Source organism: Gobio gobio, assembly GCF_949357685.1.
Source record: "Gobio gobio genome assembly, chromosome: 6".
Classification (NCBI taxonomy): domain Eukaryota; kingdom Metazoa; phylum Chordata; class Actinopteri; order Cypriniformes; family Gobionidae; genus Gobio; species Gobio gobio.
This window is the reverse complement of record NC_137102.1, coordinates 48,794,134-48,811,753: the sequence shown is the minus strand read 5'-3', so window position 1 is coordinate 48,811,753 and position 17,620 is coordinate 48,794,134. Positions and strand designations below refer to the sequence as shown.

The window sequence follows — 17,620 nt, the reverse complement described above, 5'->3', positions numbered from 1 at the left end:
GGGTGTTTCCAGAAATTATATTCTTAAGATGTGGGAAAAATGGGTGTGTCTAAGGACTGAAGGGTTGACTTGTTAATTTCATAAGATTGTCCCTAGATGCCGTAACTACACCATTCTGCTACTGAATCTTTCTCTATTGACAATTGATCATTTTGAAATTAAATTGATGAGAGAATTAAAAAATAAAACAAATTTTACCTGTCAAATAAAAAAAAAACTGCATAAAATATGCTTAAAACCTTTGGCATGTGCTCCTTTCAATTATAGACAGCACGTGATGGTCTTTTTCTAAAAACATACTTGCATGACAAAAAGGTTTCCTAGATCAAAGGGGTTGATGTAGACTGTATCCCACTCTTCACATAAACAATGAACATGAACTTCTGATTTTTTCAACATTATACAATGAAATATGTAAAATATATAAACGCATTTCTCTCTGCACTTGTGGGTTTAAATCAGATTCACTTAGAGATTAAGGCTAATAGTCGGTTAAATGCAAATCCTTTAAAAGGTTCAGCTCTTCTTCCTGAAGAATAGAGATTAAGAGGTTTTTCACAGCAACACTGCCTTTACGCACGATGCTGCAGATCTTTCTCATGCTTTCTTCTTTGGTTGAAGTCATATGTGTTACTCTCTCCGTTTCGAAATTAGTCTGGGGGATTGAGGGAAAACGTAACAAAGTGAAAGGAGAGACCACATGGAGCTTCTCATTCCCAGTCCCAGCACTAAAGAACACCATCAACCACTGAAAGCTACTGCAAGTTTGATTTATTGTATAAATAAATCAAAAGAGGAACACAAAAAGGCTTCAGGAGGGGGGCCTAACCAAAATAACAAACAAAACAGTGTCTAACTCAATTTTAAATCTAACTTACAAACTGTAAAAAAAATTCAGGTCTCCAATTGAAAATTTTCTAGTGACCGATCATCACATCTAAATTTTTCAGTTGGCCAAATTTAATTTTCTGTGAATTGATGCAATTTAATTCAAGAAATTCAATTTGGCCAACTAAAAAATTTAGATGTGATGATCGGTCACTAGAAAATGTTCAATTGGAGACCTGAATTTTTTTTACAGTGTACCTAATCACAGAAATAAAATTAAAAAGGGGGAAAAAAGACGATAGCACTTCCTTAACTCCCCAGCTTAGCCCAAAAACAGGAGAAGAAGAGTTCAAAGAAATGCCCTCCTCCCTACAAACTGCAACTAAAGTATTCAATTTAGCAAAATAACAAATAAAGGACTGTAAAGTGAGTTAACAACATTGAGAGTTGGAATTAACAATCTAGACAAGAGCACCACAACAGTACTAACTGGACTTCATCAAAGATTTCAGTAGTTACACAGTTAGTGAACAACAAAACGACAGCAACAATTGTCTGGGGCTGCAAAGAAGGTCCATGTGGAGAAATAAGAAAAAACAAAAACACATAACTGCCCCAAATCAGTACAAACTATGTCACAGAATGTAACGGATGTGTGACTTCAGAATACATTTCTTCATTAATGATTTGATTCTGAAGCAGTTTGTTTGCAATGGCGTTCACATTCTTAATGCTTTTAATAAGACCACACCAATTTCTATCAAAAAGCCTAACTTTATCAAAGTTGACAAGCTAAACATGAACATGTTTTTCAAATATTGACAATTAGTAAGTGTTTAAGACATTTTGTTAGACTATCATTTGATAAGTATATCTATTGTTTCATTTTTAAAACCTAACAAAAACATATTTTGATACCAATCAATTCTGATGGAAAATATGCCCACACAGTCTTTAAAGCACAAAATAGACACAAAAGCATTTTTTTTTTTTTTTTTTTTTTTTTTTTTTACATATCAGAGCATATAGTAGGATATGTGTAAATGATTAAATAAGGCAATAACATGTAAAAGCATAAAAAGGGTCCAGAAATCAAAAAGAAAAAAAATTCTGATTTATAACAAGTAACAATTAATAAAATAAATTAATAAAAATAGATCAATAAAAATAATAAATATGGACGATTTTGCATACATCACTATCTTTGTTAAAATGAGTGTCGTTTTATTTTTGTAACAGATCATTTTAATTTATGACTCAGCACTAACAGTCTTTATCATGTCTTATATTTACCTCCCAGTTAAAACTAGTCTTCAAGTCTTGCTATACAGCACATTATCAGCAGCCATATCACCCTGTAGCCCAAGACTGGTTTCCCACTGAAGCTAAGCAGGGCTGAGCCTGGTCAGTACCTGGATGGGAGACCTCCTGGGAAAACTAGGTTGCTGCTGGTAGAGGTGTTAGTGAGGCCAGCAGGGGGTGCTCAGCGTGTGTGGGTCCTAACACCTCAGTATAGTGATGGGGACACTGTACTGTCGGATGAGAGGTTAAACCGAGGTCCTGACTCTCTAAGGTCATTAAAAATCCCAGGATGTCATTTGATAAAGAGTAGGTGTGTAACCCCGGCATCCTGGCCAAATTTGCCCATTGGCCCCTGTTCATCATGGCCTCCTAATCATCCCCATATATATATATATATATATATATATATATATATATATATATATATATACGATTGGCTTCATCACTCTCTCTCCTCTCCACCAATCAGCTGGTGTGTGGTGGGCATTCTGGTACAATATGGCTGCCGTCGCATCAACCAGGTGGATGCTGTACATTGGTGGTGGTTGAGGAGATTCCCTCTTTAGATGCCGTAACTACACCATTCTGCTGATGAATCTTTCTATATTGACAATTGATGATTTTGAAATTAAATTGATGAGAGAATTAAAGAGGAAAATGTATTGAGATTAAAAAAAGTTCAACAAAAATAATAGTTTTAGATAGGCTAGCTATTATTACTTTGACATAAATTACCTGTCAAGTAAATATAAAATGCCTAAAATAAATGTAAAACCTTTGTCATGTGCTCCTTTCAATTACAGACAGCACGTGATGGTCTTTTTCTAAAAACATACTTGCATGAAAAAAAAAAGTCCTAGATCAAAAATCTAATTGTATACTCAAATGTTAGGTTAATTTTTAAGATTCTTAATAATAACGCACCTCCACCACTGAGGCGATTTGTACAGCTCTGCTCAGAACAGACTACCAGGACATCTAGGTCCACAAGTCGAAATGACTGTAGATTACCTAAAAGCTGCTCTGCCTTTGCACAGACAGCCTTCTCATTCAAAGCTGTTAAAGAATGGAACAAGCTTCCAGATCTAAAATTAACCTCTGACCTGAGGGACTTCTCTCAAAATGTTAAAAAGGTATTATTAGAAAACCAACTATGTCAGCACTGATTCTGTTAATGTTCAGTAAGAATTGACTGTAGCAATTTTAAAAGGTTGATTGTAAACAGTATGTACAGGGTTAGCTTAGGCTGAAGTGTAAATGTAAATGAGGTTGTAAATAGATAGTGAGTTATTGATGTTTAGATGTATATATTTTATTGTTTTATCTGCCCAGGGACTGCGGATGGAAATTAGCTGTGGCTAAATCTGGTGTAAAGCATCTTTTCTTTTGTAAGATTAATGTACTTGCACATGGTCCCTGTCAAATAGATAATAAACTTAAACTTAAAGGGGTTGTACGACTGTATCCAACTCTTCACATAAACATTCTTACAATGTACCTGAACTTCTGTTTTTTTCAACATTATACAATATGCTAAACCCCACCCACACAGGATTGGTTACAAGGTAGTTTGTTCTAAAACAATATATTCACTAAGAGAATCATTAAGAATCAGAACGCACCAGTTCTTCAAAGAGGTAGGGCTCTTCTTCCTGAAGAATCACAATGAATTGAGCTTTTGCAATCATGCCACTTGAATGCACTGTGTACCAGATCTTTCTCATACTATCCTGAGGGGTTGAATTAATATGTGTGATTTCAGAATATAGTTCTTCATGAATTATTCTGTGCTCATACAGTTTATCTGCAATGCTCTTCACGTTTTTAGCCCTTTGAATGAGAGCCAATCTGTGATTATCAAAAAATGTTGCTTTATCAATCTCAAAATTCAGTTGCGGCTCATCTTGGACTTGCCTTCGATTTAACTGGGCAAGTTTGTCTTTCCATATTGTGGCAGTCCACACAGACTTCTTGTCCTCCTCTCTGATAAGATACATTTGTACGTCCCCATGGGGATGTTGCATGATCTCGAAGAAGTTTGGCTCAACATCTGTTCTAAATGAAATCCCCTCTATGGGATGAACAGAAGCTCCAGGAACCTCAAGAAGGTGTGGCGTTTTCATCCGAAAGGGCCTGTTAGGTCTGGGATGGCTGATCGGATGACTTGATTTTTCATTCTGCTCAACTTTCTCTTTTGAACAAGTGTCATTCAGTGGAAAAAAGTAGATGTGAAGAATGAGAGGATCTTTACAGCACATGTAGAGAAGAAGGTTGCAGTGTTCTTCCCACTGCATGAACCAGCTTATAATTAGAGTTGTAAGAGAGAAGGATGGTTGGAGAATTTTGGCATGATAACGGGTCAACTCTACAGATTGTAAAGATATTCCTTCATCTCTTTTGCTGAGGAGCTTCCCAGCATCTTTGAGAGCGGGGTCAGACTCTGCTAAACAGGCGTAATGAGGCAGATGGGCCTCCTCCAGTTTCCCTGAGATCACGGTCACATCAATCACTGGACCAATTCTCTCACACTGAAGCATCTTCAGCTCTGCACTGAGGAAACGTCCATCCACTTCACAGTACTGGAGAGTGACGTCACCAGCACAGACCCATCGCATTCTGGTCCGGCTGCACTCGAACCGACCCGCCTGAGTGCTGATCCTGAACTTTGACCCTCCTTCATCTGTACATACTGACGGCTCCACCTGAACCCACTGATCACAATCAGCAATGTGAACACAAGACTGACAGTGAAGATTCATTTCAGAAGGTTCAGGTGGAGAGATGTTCAGTCTAGAGAACAGAAAGGAAAATGATAAATTAAATGACTAATGTATAACAGAGAAAATTTTGACCATAAAATTATCTCACTTTTTCAGCTTTTCCAAAACCTTTGGTTTGAAGTGAATCGTCACTTTCTCGTTACAGCTATGACTCCAGTCCTGTTCTGTGCACTGGTCAGAGGGTTTACTGCACTTCATCCTTTATAAAGACGCAAACAAAATAAAATAAAGGTACGAGAGATATGAAATAATGATAAGAAATTAGTTGTATTGATTGGTAACGACAGTCATACGTCATTTCATGACGACAGACGTAACACGACACTGTCATTATTTTTACGGCAACTAGAGGGCGCATGACTTTAAAACGTAAATAAAGGTCGTAATAAGGTGCTTGAAAAACGACCTATAGAGTCGGGTTTTTTTGGAGTACATTCTTATTTATTGTATTTCAAAAACATTTATTAGAGACTTAAATGGATTTAAAGGGGGAGACTGTGGTTTATTTTACAACTAATTTTGTAAAATAAAAAGAAAATTTGCTAAAAAATAAAAACTATTTTGATGAACACTTTAGATTGATTTTAGATTTTTGTAGATATGTGTCATACATTCATTCCTTTCAACAAAATATAACCCATTGGTTTTGTTTTGTAGTTTTGTCGTCCTAAGACATGATTTATCATTAAATTAAAAAAGTCAAATGCACATTGAGCACACATACCCTTCAATGATCACAGTGCAGTGTGGATCCGTCAGTGACTCATGCAGTAACTCGAGTCCCTCCTTCAGCAGCAAACCAGTGACACTGACCCTAAACAATATTTTATAATTTTAGTGTATTGTTCGGTGACACTGTTGTAATGACAAAACATTCAGCACAAATTAATTTTGAATGGGATCTTTATTTATTTATTTTTAATCTATATTAGCAATTACTTACGATGCAATAAACCAGCAACAACGATAATGTAATTTAACAGTAAGAATGAGCACCCTAATGATGTATGTGTCAATACAGACTGTCAGAATATTGAGTTCAAGGAATGGTTTTGGTTAAATTCTGTCATTATTTACTCACCCTCATTTAATTCCAAACTAGTATGAGTTATGAAGAATAATATAATTTTTCAAGGTAACACTTTACAATAAGGTTTATTAGTTAAAGGTGCACTATGTAACATTTTTTCAGTAAAACATCCAAAAACCATTAAAGCCCAGTGTTATATATTTTGTTCAGTTGAGTACTTACAATATCCCAAATGTTTCCAACTATTTGTAAATTGTGAGAAATTGCTATTTTAACCAAGGAACCGGGACGTGTGAGGGAGTCACAATTGCATCATATCTGCATTACCCTCGGTTTCCAGTATTATTTTGCAGAAACGCTTTACTCTTACTGCAGTGTGCGACAAGTGTCATAGCAGCCGCAGAGCGAACGCACAGAGTAACGTTACACTCTAAAAAATAATTCAGTGGCTTAGTAAATATTACAGTAATAATTAACTTTATTAACTTAATAAAATCTCTAAATATCATTTACTTGATGTTTTGAGTTGAACATACCAAAATAATTGACTAAAAATCCCGCAGTTCATTTTGTCTCAAATGTACAGTTATATTTAAGTTTTTTTTCACTAAAAGAATTTAGTGTTCGAATAACCAATTATTTATTTAAAATATACTTAATATATTTGTGAAATTTCCATCAAAATATTTGAGAAAGGAGAATTAAATCGATCTGTTTCAAGAACCACAAATATTACTTAATTCAAATCAAGATTATTAATCTTTAACACACACTGAAGAAATTTAGTAACTTTACTCGATTATAACACTGCACCCCGCCCCTTGACGTGACGACGGCTCGACGGTTGAGTGAGCGCAGGCTGTTTGAATTCTCTTCAGTCTCCACCGGAGCAGTTCCTTCTTCTCAGCGTTGCAGAATTGGTGCATTTCCTCAGTGAAATTCAGGTTTGTGTGTTTTATTTTATCTATAAAATCATTACTGTGCTTAAAATAATTTTATTTAATGCAAAACAACATGCAGGGACGCAATGTGAGTCACCTAAACGGGTGTGGCATCTGTCTTTGAAGCCAATGCACACAACTTTATTCCTTAAGATAATGAATATAATTAATTTGGATGATAAAATGTTCTTAAAACTGTGCACTGTTTGTTTATTGGCAGGTTATGGACTCAGGCGCGTTGCAGCATCTTTGAGCTATGAGTGAAACGCAGGACGGCGAGTCCATCTCAGGCTCGAGAAACGGCGCTGATACGGTAGAAATGGGATAACAGACAGGTTGATTACACTTGAATTACTTTTAAATGTTTAATTTTTACTTCTAAAATGTTTGTTACATGAGTTTAAATGTTGTCAATATTGTATACATGTCAAAACTGTAATATATGCTGTATTGCTTTACTCATCGACAATAAAGGCCAATGTCATGTATAAGTGTTGTTGTGTGGAGTATTTTACAAAGGTTTAGAGGAAATTAAAATTAATCTTAAAGTTATACTATAAGAATTAGTATTACTCATGAATAAAAACAGTTAATATTACTCATAAATATTGTTTTTTAATTGTTTTTCCTTCAATTTGTTCTACTCAATTTTATTTGTAAATGTGCCAAATGTAGTTACTCAGATCTACTTCATTTTTTTACTTGCATTTGTTCAACTTATACGGTGTATGTAATTGATTACATTGCTTTAAAATGTACAAAAAATTTTTAGTGTAAAAATCGCATCCATGAACATGATTTCTGCCCGAGTACTATCCCGATTCATTTCCACCGGCTGTGAAGTGAAGACCACATGTCCCAAGATTCTGCGCTCAAACTTGCCGTCATCAAACTACGCCTTTGTTTTGAACAGGCGACCTCTAGTGGACGAAAAGTTACATAGTGCACCTTTAACTTTAGTTAGTTAACATGAATTAATAATGAACTGCACTTATAAAGCATTTATTAATCTTTGTTAATGTTTATTTCAACATTTACTATTAAAATCGTATTAACATTAGTTAATGCACTGTGACTAACATAACAGCTTTATTTTTATTAACTAACGTTAACAAAGATGAAGAAATATAACAAATGTACTGCTCATGGTTAGTTCATGTTTGTTAATACGTTAACTAATGAAACCTTATTGTAAAGTGTTACCGATTTCAAATATCATAAAGTACTCAAAAGCATCCTAAAAGATATAGCTTTGCACTCCATTTCAAATCTTCTAAAGCCATAAAATAGTTTTGAATGAGGAACAGACAAACAGTTTTTTTGTGTTCCATGAAAGAAAATGGTTCCTATGAATTTAGAAGGTGAATAAAATTATGACCAGAACTTTCATTTCTGAGTAAACTATCTTTTTACTCTCAGAAACTGATGACAGAGTGGTTTAAAAATCACAGCACGGTCTGATTCATCAATTAATGCTACAGTTGAGTTTCACATCTCAGTCTTACCAGACTTCTTGGAGACTGCTGCAGGTCTGGATGAGAGAGAGAATCCTGAGAGACCAGCTCTGATTCAGACTGAATATCATCAGCTCCACACTCTTCAAACCACACACAGAGTGCAGGAAAGCAAACAGACCATCCTCATGCTCATTACACTCTGAAGATCTGCAAGAAGTACAATAATACAATGATAAAAAGATAAAGACAAATGACCAAAAAGAAGGAACTGCATATTAAATGCTAGTTTCATGTTAGTAATTCTTAATTACTCTGGGTTGTATCTAGTCTGTGTGTGGAATCTCTGGAAGAAGATTTTCCAGTCTGAGCTGCTTAACGCTGAGTGAGGACAAGTGAGAGTATTATGTGAGAGAGACTTAAACGTCTGTCTTTGCCTCACATCCAGCCTAAAAAAACATACAGGTTGCCCATGTTATGATTTAACATGGCAATTATACAATTATTTAGTTAGGCAATGAATTGCTTACATGCACATATATTTGGTAATGTATTCCATGCAAAGGTTAAGATTTGTGTGTGACATACCTGATGTCTTTATCACAAACCAAAACACTGACAGATGAGAAGAGACTCTCAGCACTGTAAATTTCTTCTTCAACACTGTCAAGCAGAATAAACATGGAGATAAGTGGATTGTCAAAAGGATTGATATTTTGTATCTGATGCAAAGAAATTAAGATTTTTAAGTTACTTAAGTGTCCAAATTGTATATGGGGCCACTGTATACAGTATTTGACTTCCCCAGTGTGGCTGTTCTTTATATCAGACAACAGAAATAAATTTTATGAATAAAAGCAACCTCAGCTCCTGTAGACTGGTGCAGGTCTGGAGGAGGGAAATGATCCCAGAAGCCCAGCTCTCATTCAGACCGAACACCTTCAGATCCAACGTCTTCAAACCCACAGAGTGAAATGAAGACAGCAGCAAACTGACATGATCCTCGAGAGATGAAGAGCTGCACAAATATATTTGACAACAACAAGATGTTTGAATAATAGTAAAGCTACTGATGAGATATATAGAGTAATGGTCAAGGAATATTTTTCTTACTCTTCTGCTAGTTTTCCTGCCTTGCTGAGTGTCTGTAAGAAGAGTGTCCAGTCAGTGCTGGATATGTCTGAGTGTGAACATGTCAGACTGATGTTTAAGACTGCTGGAAATGATGGATTCTGCTCTGAGGAGCTCAAAGACAACCTGAAAAAGACCAGACAGAGATACAGAGGAACAGTTAATAACAGCAATGTACACTCACTATGAAGGATATCTGTTGTGTTCTGAAACATAACTTAATAAGAAAAATAACAGTGTATGTACAACAGTTTCTTACAAGACATCTCCACGAGTGACCGATATGTCAAGTGACCATCTGAGACTCTCAGCACTGTATTCATCCTCTTGAACTCTACCAACCGGAGCAAAGACACAAAATATATCTTCCAACATACTCCTCAAGTCAGATAGACAACTAATAAATTATTACATTGTGACCTTTATGGTAAAATATACAAACAAATGTTAAAACACTACATTCAGGATGAAAAGATTTCCTATGACCCCATTGTAAGTAGGATGTTGTCTGTTAATTACTTCAGTTTTCTCAAGATTTTTGATTCACCAAGAATCTGGATCAAATCTCCAACATCATACAGGTAGTCCACTGTCAGCCTGTTGACAAAAACATTTATTGATTTAAAAAAATAATTAAATCATGACATAAACATGAATGATAATTTAATGACAAATAAAATTGTCCAAGATAGAGGAAAGGAAAAATAGTGCATGTGCACATTTTTTGTGATATTTGTATTTGGTACGGTTTCATATGGTTTGAAAAACAGTTCCATAACAAAAGTCAGGTGGAACAATAAGTAAAAATTTATTGTAGTAGATATACAATATATGTGCGTGTATACTGTGTATAATGTAAATAAATATGTATAGATGAATACACACTCATTCATGTAAATATTTAAGAAATATTTGCATATATACTATATTTAGATAATTTATATTATATATAAATATTTAATATATATATATTGTGACGAGTCCACCCAGAGGAATCAGCGTCGCCCTGGCAACAACACACCTGCACATCATCACCATGGGCTGATCGGTCACAGCTGCACCGCATCAGCTCAGAGATATAAAAGCAGCTACGGCTGAGCAGACGGACAGACTCTGGTCTCGAGCTGAATGCACTGCTGGACTAACCTCTCTTTGTTGTTCTCCCCCCAGAAAGCAGCGAGTGACCGACAGCCCACTTCACTAGGAGCACGTTTGGACACCCACTTTCACGAGGATTGAGCACCACCGAGCACAAGGATCACCAGCCATCACGCACCGGCTCACTGACTGTTTTCACCTTTTGCACGAGCACTGTAATAAATCCACCCTCCGGGGCCTTTTCACTCAACCTGCCTTGTCGTGTGATTCCTCACCCCGTGACAGTGGTGGAGAATGCGGGCAGAAGCGTGAGGAATCACCGACAAGTTCACCGCACCCAAATCCTAATCTTCTCCGTTTGTTTTTTTTCTGCACGCCAGCGCCTCACGGAGGTGAGCATCCGCCAGCAACAAATCGCGGAACACCTCGCCACCCGCCAGGGCAGGACGGAAGATGAACTGACCGCCATTCGTCTTGCCGCTGCCCAGCGTGTTCCGCTACCTGATCCGCGTGCCCAAGCCACCCGCCTGCTGCCGAAGATGACGGCAGATGATGACGTGGAGCCTTTCCTGCAGGTATTTGAAACGACTGCGCAAAGTGAGGAGTGGCCAGAGGACGATTGGGCACGTGCGCTGGCACTACTACTCACTGGAGAAGCCCAGCGGGCTTATTTCTCACTTCCCCGTGCGATCGCTGAGGATTATGGCGAAGTCAAGCGTGAAATCCTAGCGAGGTTGGGACTCTCATCCATCTGTGCCGCCCAGCAGTTTCACGAATGGGAATTCAAGCCCCGGGTGCCAGCCCGTGCCCAAGCCGCCGAACTCAAACGCATCGCTCAACATTGGCTGATGGAAGGAGGTCCCACGGCAGCTCAGGTAGCGGAACGGGTGGTGGTCGATTGCCTCCTCCGTGCTCTTCCCCGTCCCATCCGGCAGGCGGTCGGTATGAGAAATCCATCCAACACCGCAGAGCTGGCGGATGCCATTCACCACCGTGAGGCAGGGGAGCGAGCGTTGCCGTTCCCCCGGAGGGTGGTCCAGGAGCGACGGCCGCTCGAAGGCGCCCCGCGACCAGTAGGCAGGCCGACGGTTGCCCATGCCCAGCGCCGAATCCATGCCGCCTCCGCGTGCGTGGCTGGCAGGCTGCATCGTCCACCAGCGGATGCCATCGGGAGCCCCGGAAGCAGACGTGGTGATCGACGGGAGACACTTCAGAGCCCTGCTGGACTCCGGCAGTACGGTCACCCTCATCCAGCCAGGGTTGTGCGGGTCCCGAGGAGGCGAGAAGAGCTTCCTCCCCATCACCTGTGTGCACGGAGACACTCGCCAAGTGCTGACCCGTCGAGTCACCATCTCATCGCCCCAAGGCACCTGGCCGGTGGAAGTCGGCGTGGTCGAGGATCTTCCGGTGGCCGTACTGCTGGGTAGAGACTGGCCGGGCTTCAACGCCCTGCTCACCGCCGCCACTCAGCCTGCCAGCCGAGAGGGGAACCGTCGAAGACGGAGACGGCCGCGTGGACCCCGCCGCCGACCAGCCCTTCTAGCCTCCGACAGCGGGAGAGATGGTGAGTCCCCCTCCCAATCCACTAATCCATTTCTGGATGTGTATCAGCAGGCTGCCGGAGGGGGCTCGTTCGCCAAGGAACAATGGGAGGACGATCGCCTGAAGCACTGCTGGTCCCAAGTGCGGGTCATCGACGGGAAAGACGTCCTCCCACGGCCCCATCCTCTCCCGCATTTCGTCGTTGAGAATGGCCTGCTATACTGTGTCGCACAGCGGAGGGGGGAGGAGAAAAAATTGTTAGTTGTTCCTCGGACCAAGACCGAAACCATCCTGGAGCTGGCCCATTCCCATCCTATGGCAGGTCACCTCGGGGCAGCTAACACCACCCAACGCATCCGCGACCGGTTCCACTGGCCTGGGCTGGAGGCCGAGGTGAAGAGGTTCTGCCAGGCCTGCCCGACCTGCCAAGTCACGTCGCCCAGGACTCCTCCCCCCAGTCCACTCATTCCGCTGCCCATCATCGAGGTGCCCTTCGAGCGGATTGGGATGGACATAGTGGGGCCGTTGCCAAAGTCTGCCCGTGGCCACGAGCACATCCTGGTCATCGTCGATTATGCCACCCGGTACCCCGAAGCGATTCCCCTCCGCAAGGCTACCGCGAAGAACATCGCCCAGGAGCTGTTTCTGCTGGCCAGCCGGGTGGGCATACCAACGGAGATACTGACTGACCAGGGTACTCCGTTCATGTCCCGGCTAATGGCAGATCTCTGCAGGCTGCTGCGGGTGAAGCAGTTGAGGACCACAGTCTACCACCCACAAACGGACGGGCTGGTAGAAAGGTTCAACCAGACCCTCAAGCAGATGCTGAGACGTGTGGCGGCGGAGGATAAGCGGGATTGGGACCTCATGATTCCTTATGTGCTCTTCGGGATCCGCGAAGTACCCCAGGCCTCAACTGGCTTCACCCCCTTCGAGCTTCTCTTCGGCCGCCAACCACGAGGGCTCCTGGACATCGCCCGAGAAGCTTGGGAGCAGCAGCCTGCCCCTCATCGCACCCTCATCGAGCACGTCCGCCAGATGAGGGAACGGATCGACCGGGTGATGCCATTAGTCCGGGAACACCTCAGCAAGGCTCAACAAGCGCAGCAACGCCGTTATGACCGGGCAGCCCAACCACGGGAGTTCCAGCCGGGAGACCGCGTCATGGTCATGGTCCTGGTCCCCAGCTCTGCCTGCAAGTTCCTGGCCACCTGGAAGGGTCCGTATACCGTGATTGAGAAGATTGGGCCAGTCACGTACCGCCTGAGACAGCCGGGACGACGCCAGACAGAGCAACTCTATTCTTCAACCTCCTGAAGAAGTGGGTGGGGACCCGGGACCAGGTGGCGGCCCTAAGCATCACCGATCCCGTGGTTGTAGATGTCAACCCCCATCTTTCGGCTGCCCAGAAGGCGGAGCTGCAGCACCTGGTCAGTCAGTTCCAGGATGTGTTCTCGACCCAGCCCGGGCAGACCAACGTGGTCCAACATGACGTCAGAACACCACCAGGAGTCATCGTCAGGCAACGGCCCTACCGTGTCCCGGAGGCTCGTCGGCAGGCTATTGAGGAAGAGATTCAACAAATGCTGAAGTTGGGGGTAATCGAACCATCCCGGAGCCCGTGGTCCAGCCCCATTGTGATGGTCCCAAAGCCGGATGGCACCCTCCGCTTTTGCAACGACTTCCGACGCCTGAACGAAGTCTCCGAATTCGACGGGTACCCCATGCCTCGGGTCGACGAGCTGCTGGATCGACTGGGAAGGGCCCGGTACATCAGCACCTTGGACCTCACCAAAGGCTATTGGCAGGTACCACTCTCTGAATCCGCTAAACCCAAGACTGCTTTCTCGACCCCCAGTGGCCACTGGCAGTACCGGACCCTTCCCTTCGGCCTCCACGGGGCCCCAGCGACCTTCCAACGGATGATGGACATCATCCTAAGGCCCCACCAGGCCTACGCGGCGGCCTACATCGATGATGTCGTCATCCATTCCGAGGCATGGGGAGACCACCTGGAACGTCTGCGGAGGGTGCTTTCGGAGCTCCGGCGGGCTGGACTCACTGCCAACCCCCGCAAGTGTCACCTCGCCCTCTCCGAGGCCAAGTACCTGGGTTTCCGAGTCGGAAGGGGCCTCATCCAGCCCCAGGAGAAGAAAGTCGAGGCCATCCACTCCGCCCCAAGACCGCAGACGAAGACCCAGGTACGGGCCTTTTTGGGGTTGGCAGGGTATTACCGATGTTTTATCCCCAACTTCTCCTCTCTAGCCGCCCCCCTGACAGACCTGACCAGGAAGGGGCAGCCGGAGAAAGTCTGCTGGACCCCAGCCCTCGAGGAGGCTTTCGCCCGGGTCAAGACAGCCCTGACGTCGTCGCCGGTACTCCGCGCTCCAGACTTCGGTTGCCCCTTCCTGCTTCAGACGGATGCTTCCGACACAGGACTGGGAGCCGTCCTGTCGCAAATCCAGGAAGGCGAGGAGCATCCGGTCATCTACATCAGCAGGAAGCTGTCCCCGGCTGAGACGAGGTACGCCGCCGTCGAGAGGGAGGCCCTGGCCATCAAGTGGGCAGTCCTGGAGCTAAGGTTCTATCTGTTAGGCCGCAAGTTCACCCTGGTCACCGACCATGCGCCCCTTCAATGGATGGCCCGCGCCAAGGGCACCAACGCCAGGGTGACTCGCTGGTTCCTAGCACTCCAGGACTTCCACTTTGAGGTACGTCATCGGGCCGGGGCCGCCAACGCGAACGCCGACGGCCTCTCAAGGATATGGACAGCTTATGCAGGTCGGTCAGGGGTCATTCCCCACCCTCACTTTGTTTCACCCCTACTGTCTCCATATGTTCGCAGGACCAGAACAACGCTTAGGGGGGGGGGGAATGTGACGAGTCCACCCAGAGGAATCAGCGTCGCCCTGGCAACAACACACCTGCACATCATCACCATGGGCTGATCGGTCACAGCTGCACCGCATCAGCTCAGAGATATAAAAGCAGCTACGGCTGAGCAGACGGACAGACTCTGGTCTCGAGCTGAATGCACTGCTGGACTAACCTCTCTTTGTTGTTCTCCCCCTTGTGTTTCCATCACGGTCGGGACTGAACAGCTGGTCTATTCTGACGCTGTGATTCTTGTCATTTGATAACAGTTGAGATGAGGTTTTTGTTCCAGAAGTGTGGGCAGACCTCACATGTTCATGATAGTATTTCTCATTCTGCTCTTTGTTCCTCTGAATGATCATCGGTTCAGTAAAACGGGCGGCCAGTTCAACACGTTCATCAAATGGAAGATTGTTCTCACTCACAAATTTACATTTGTCAGTGACTGATGCCTTATACAGAACAATCCCAGGGCTCGAGCCTATAAGAAACATGAAACAGTCACTGACTTACATTCAATTTAAAAAAGGTAGGACATCAAATAGATGGTAGCCTAATTATCATAGAGAGGGTAGCTGCCTGTCATATAATCGATAATGTATAAATGAAAAATTTGAAGACCTCCACAAAACCTGTGGAGTTTTAGTATTGTGTTGGTCGTTAGGCTGTTTTTTTAGAGTAGTTTCAATTGGTTGTCTTTGCAAAAAGGAAGCAAGTATGCCACATTTGCACTTCCATATAAACCAACTTCTTGTACCAAATGAAACAGACATAATATCTACATCTGAGTCTGTAGTATCCAATGTGTAATCAAAAGTTATGAACAAAAAAGGCAACCTCAATTTATTAAAAATGTGTAAAGTTTTACTGTCATTCAAACACTTTGTGCAAAGCTAGTTCTTTATTACTATTATCAATCATATTATTTTCTATTTATATAACTGTATCACAGAAACAGTCAATGTGACCTTCCATAATGGGCTTTGTAAATCTAAATCATACATGCAGGAAAAAAGCATTTTGTGCCATTATATGCTTTGGTTTTAGGCAATTTTGATTTGGTACATTTGAACTGTCCAGCCATTTTTGTTAAACCACAATGCAAAATATAATGCAAATTATAAACAAACTAAACTTTTTGAATATTCAGTCGTAAAGAGCAACTCTGAAATAAACACTTACATTTGTGTGACATCATCCTTCTTAAGATAATCCTCCATCAAAATCTTAAAGAAGAATAAGTGATATATTTTTGTGTCTGCCTTGAGAAAATAGCTTTGGACAAAATAGAGAAGAGAAAAGAAGAAGTACATTGAGACCACGATTTATTGTTAACACCCAAATGTATTGTTAACAGTCAAATAACTACATTATGCTGAAAAACATGACAGACTCTGTAACTGTCTTTCCATATAGTGGGAAAAAAAACACTTTAAACTTGTTAAATCTCTTTGTTGTTTTAAATATAAACATGTTTGACTTGAAAATACTTTAAAAAAATTCATTAATCTCTAACCATATTTTACATGGTTTTATCCACTGGTAACCAACCTGCTTGACTTGCATCATTTCACTCTGCACTTGTGGGTTTAAACCATATTAACCTTTCAAGACTAATAGTGGGTTAAATGCAAATCCTTTAAAAGGTTCGGCTCCTCTTCCTGAAGAATAGAGCTTAAAGGAACACTCCACTTTTTTTGGAAATAGGCTCATTTTACAAGTCCCCTAGAGTTAAATAGTTGAGTTTTACCGTTTTTGAATCCATTCAGCCGATCTTTGTATCTGGCGGTAGCACTTTCAGCATAGCTTAGCATACATCATTGATTCAGATCAGTCCATTAGCATCTCATTCAAAAAATGACCAAAGACACTTTCAATATTTTTCCTATTTAAAACTTGACTCTTCTACAGTTACATCGTGTGCTAAGACCAACTGAAAATGAAAAGTTTCGATTTTCTACACCTATATGGCTAGGAACTACTTTCTCATTCCTGGGTAATAGTCGCGGATCTTCGCAGCCGTACCATGGCTGCAGCGGCGCCATTCTTCAAGTTGTAACAACTCGACTTTACTTGCAATTGTTTCGGCTAGTTCCTCTTTCCAAATTGTTGCAATCCATAATGATTTCTGATCATCCACTCGGCTGAGAGTCAAATTGGTGTCATCAACCTCAGTTTGTTTGACCTTAAAGAAGTTTCCTTAAAAAAGTACCAGGAACTTCAAGACTGTGTTGTTTCTTCATCCGCAGTGGGGTTTCAAGTCTTGGACACTTGATTGGATGACTCGATTTTTCCTCCATCCTAATTTTTTCTTTAAAACTAAGGACAGAAGAGCACGCAGCTCGAACATGCTCAAAGCTGTGCGCTCGCACAAGATAAGACAAACAATACAAGAATGTCAGGGCTCTGTCACAAACCAAGAGTAAGCTAGACTGAAGTTACAGAACCCTGACACACATCAATCACTGGACCACTTCTCTCACACTAGGTGTTTCTCAATGTCAAGGATCCTTCCTCTGCAGGACTGGTCCTTCCAAGTCACTTCCTTCAGAGGCTAGGCAAGGCTCCTCTTTAGCATTCGGAGAACATGTAAATGGAACAGGCTAGCAAGTGCACGTCAGCCTCATTACGTCAGTGAAA

General features: G+C 42.2%; 1 protein-coding gene across 1 annotated transcript; it reads right to left on the bottom strand.

Annotated features, from left to right (window-relative positions):
• Positions 1–3,705: 3,705 nt before the first annotated feature.
• LOC307128568 (uncharacterized protein) lies at positions 3,706–17,280 on the bottom strand (the record flags this gene model as incomplete). Its single annotated transcript, XM_079820479.1, has 16 exons — positions 3,706–4,920; positions 4,999–5,109; positions 5,635–5,724; positions 8,387–8,545; positions 8,650–8,784; positions 8,924–8,998; positions 9,198–9,353; positions 9,449–9,592; positions 9,726–9,800; positions 9,986–10,063; positions 11,393–11,980; positions 12,434–12,641; positions 13,470–13,666; positions 13,835–14,018; positions 15,156–15,461; positions 17,193–17,280. 16 exons carry the CDS (start codon positions 17,278–17,280, stop codon positions 3,735–3,737), a joined length of 3,780 nt encoding a protein of 1,259 aa, XP_079676605.1. The 3' UTR covers positions 3,706–3,734.
• Positions 17,281–17,620: the final 340 nt, after the last annotated feature.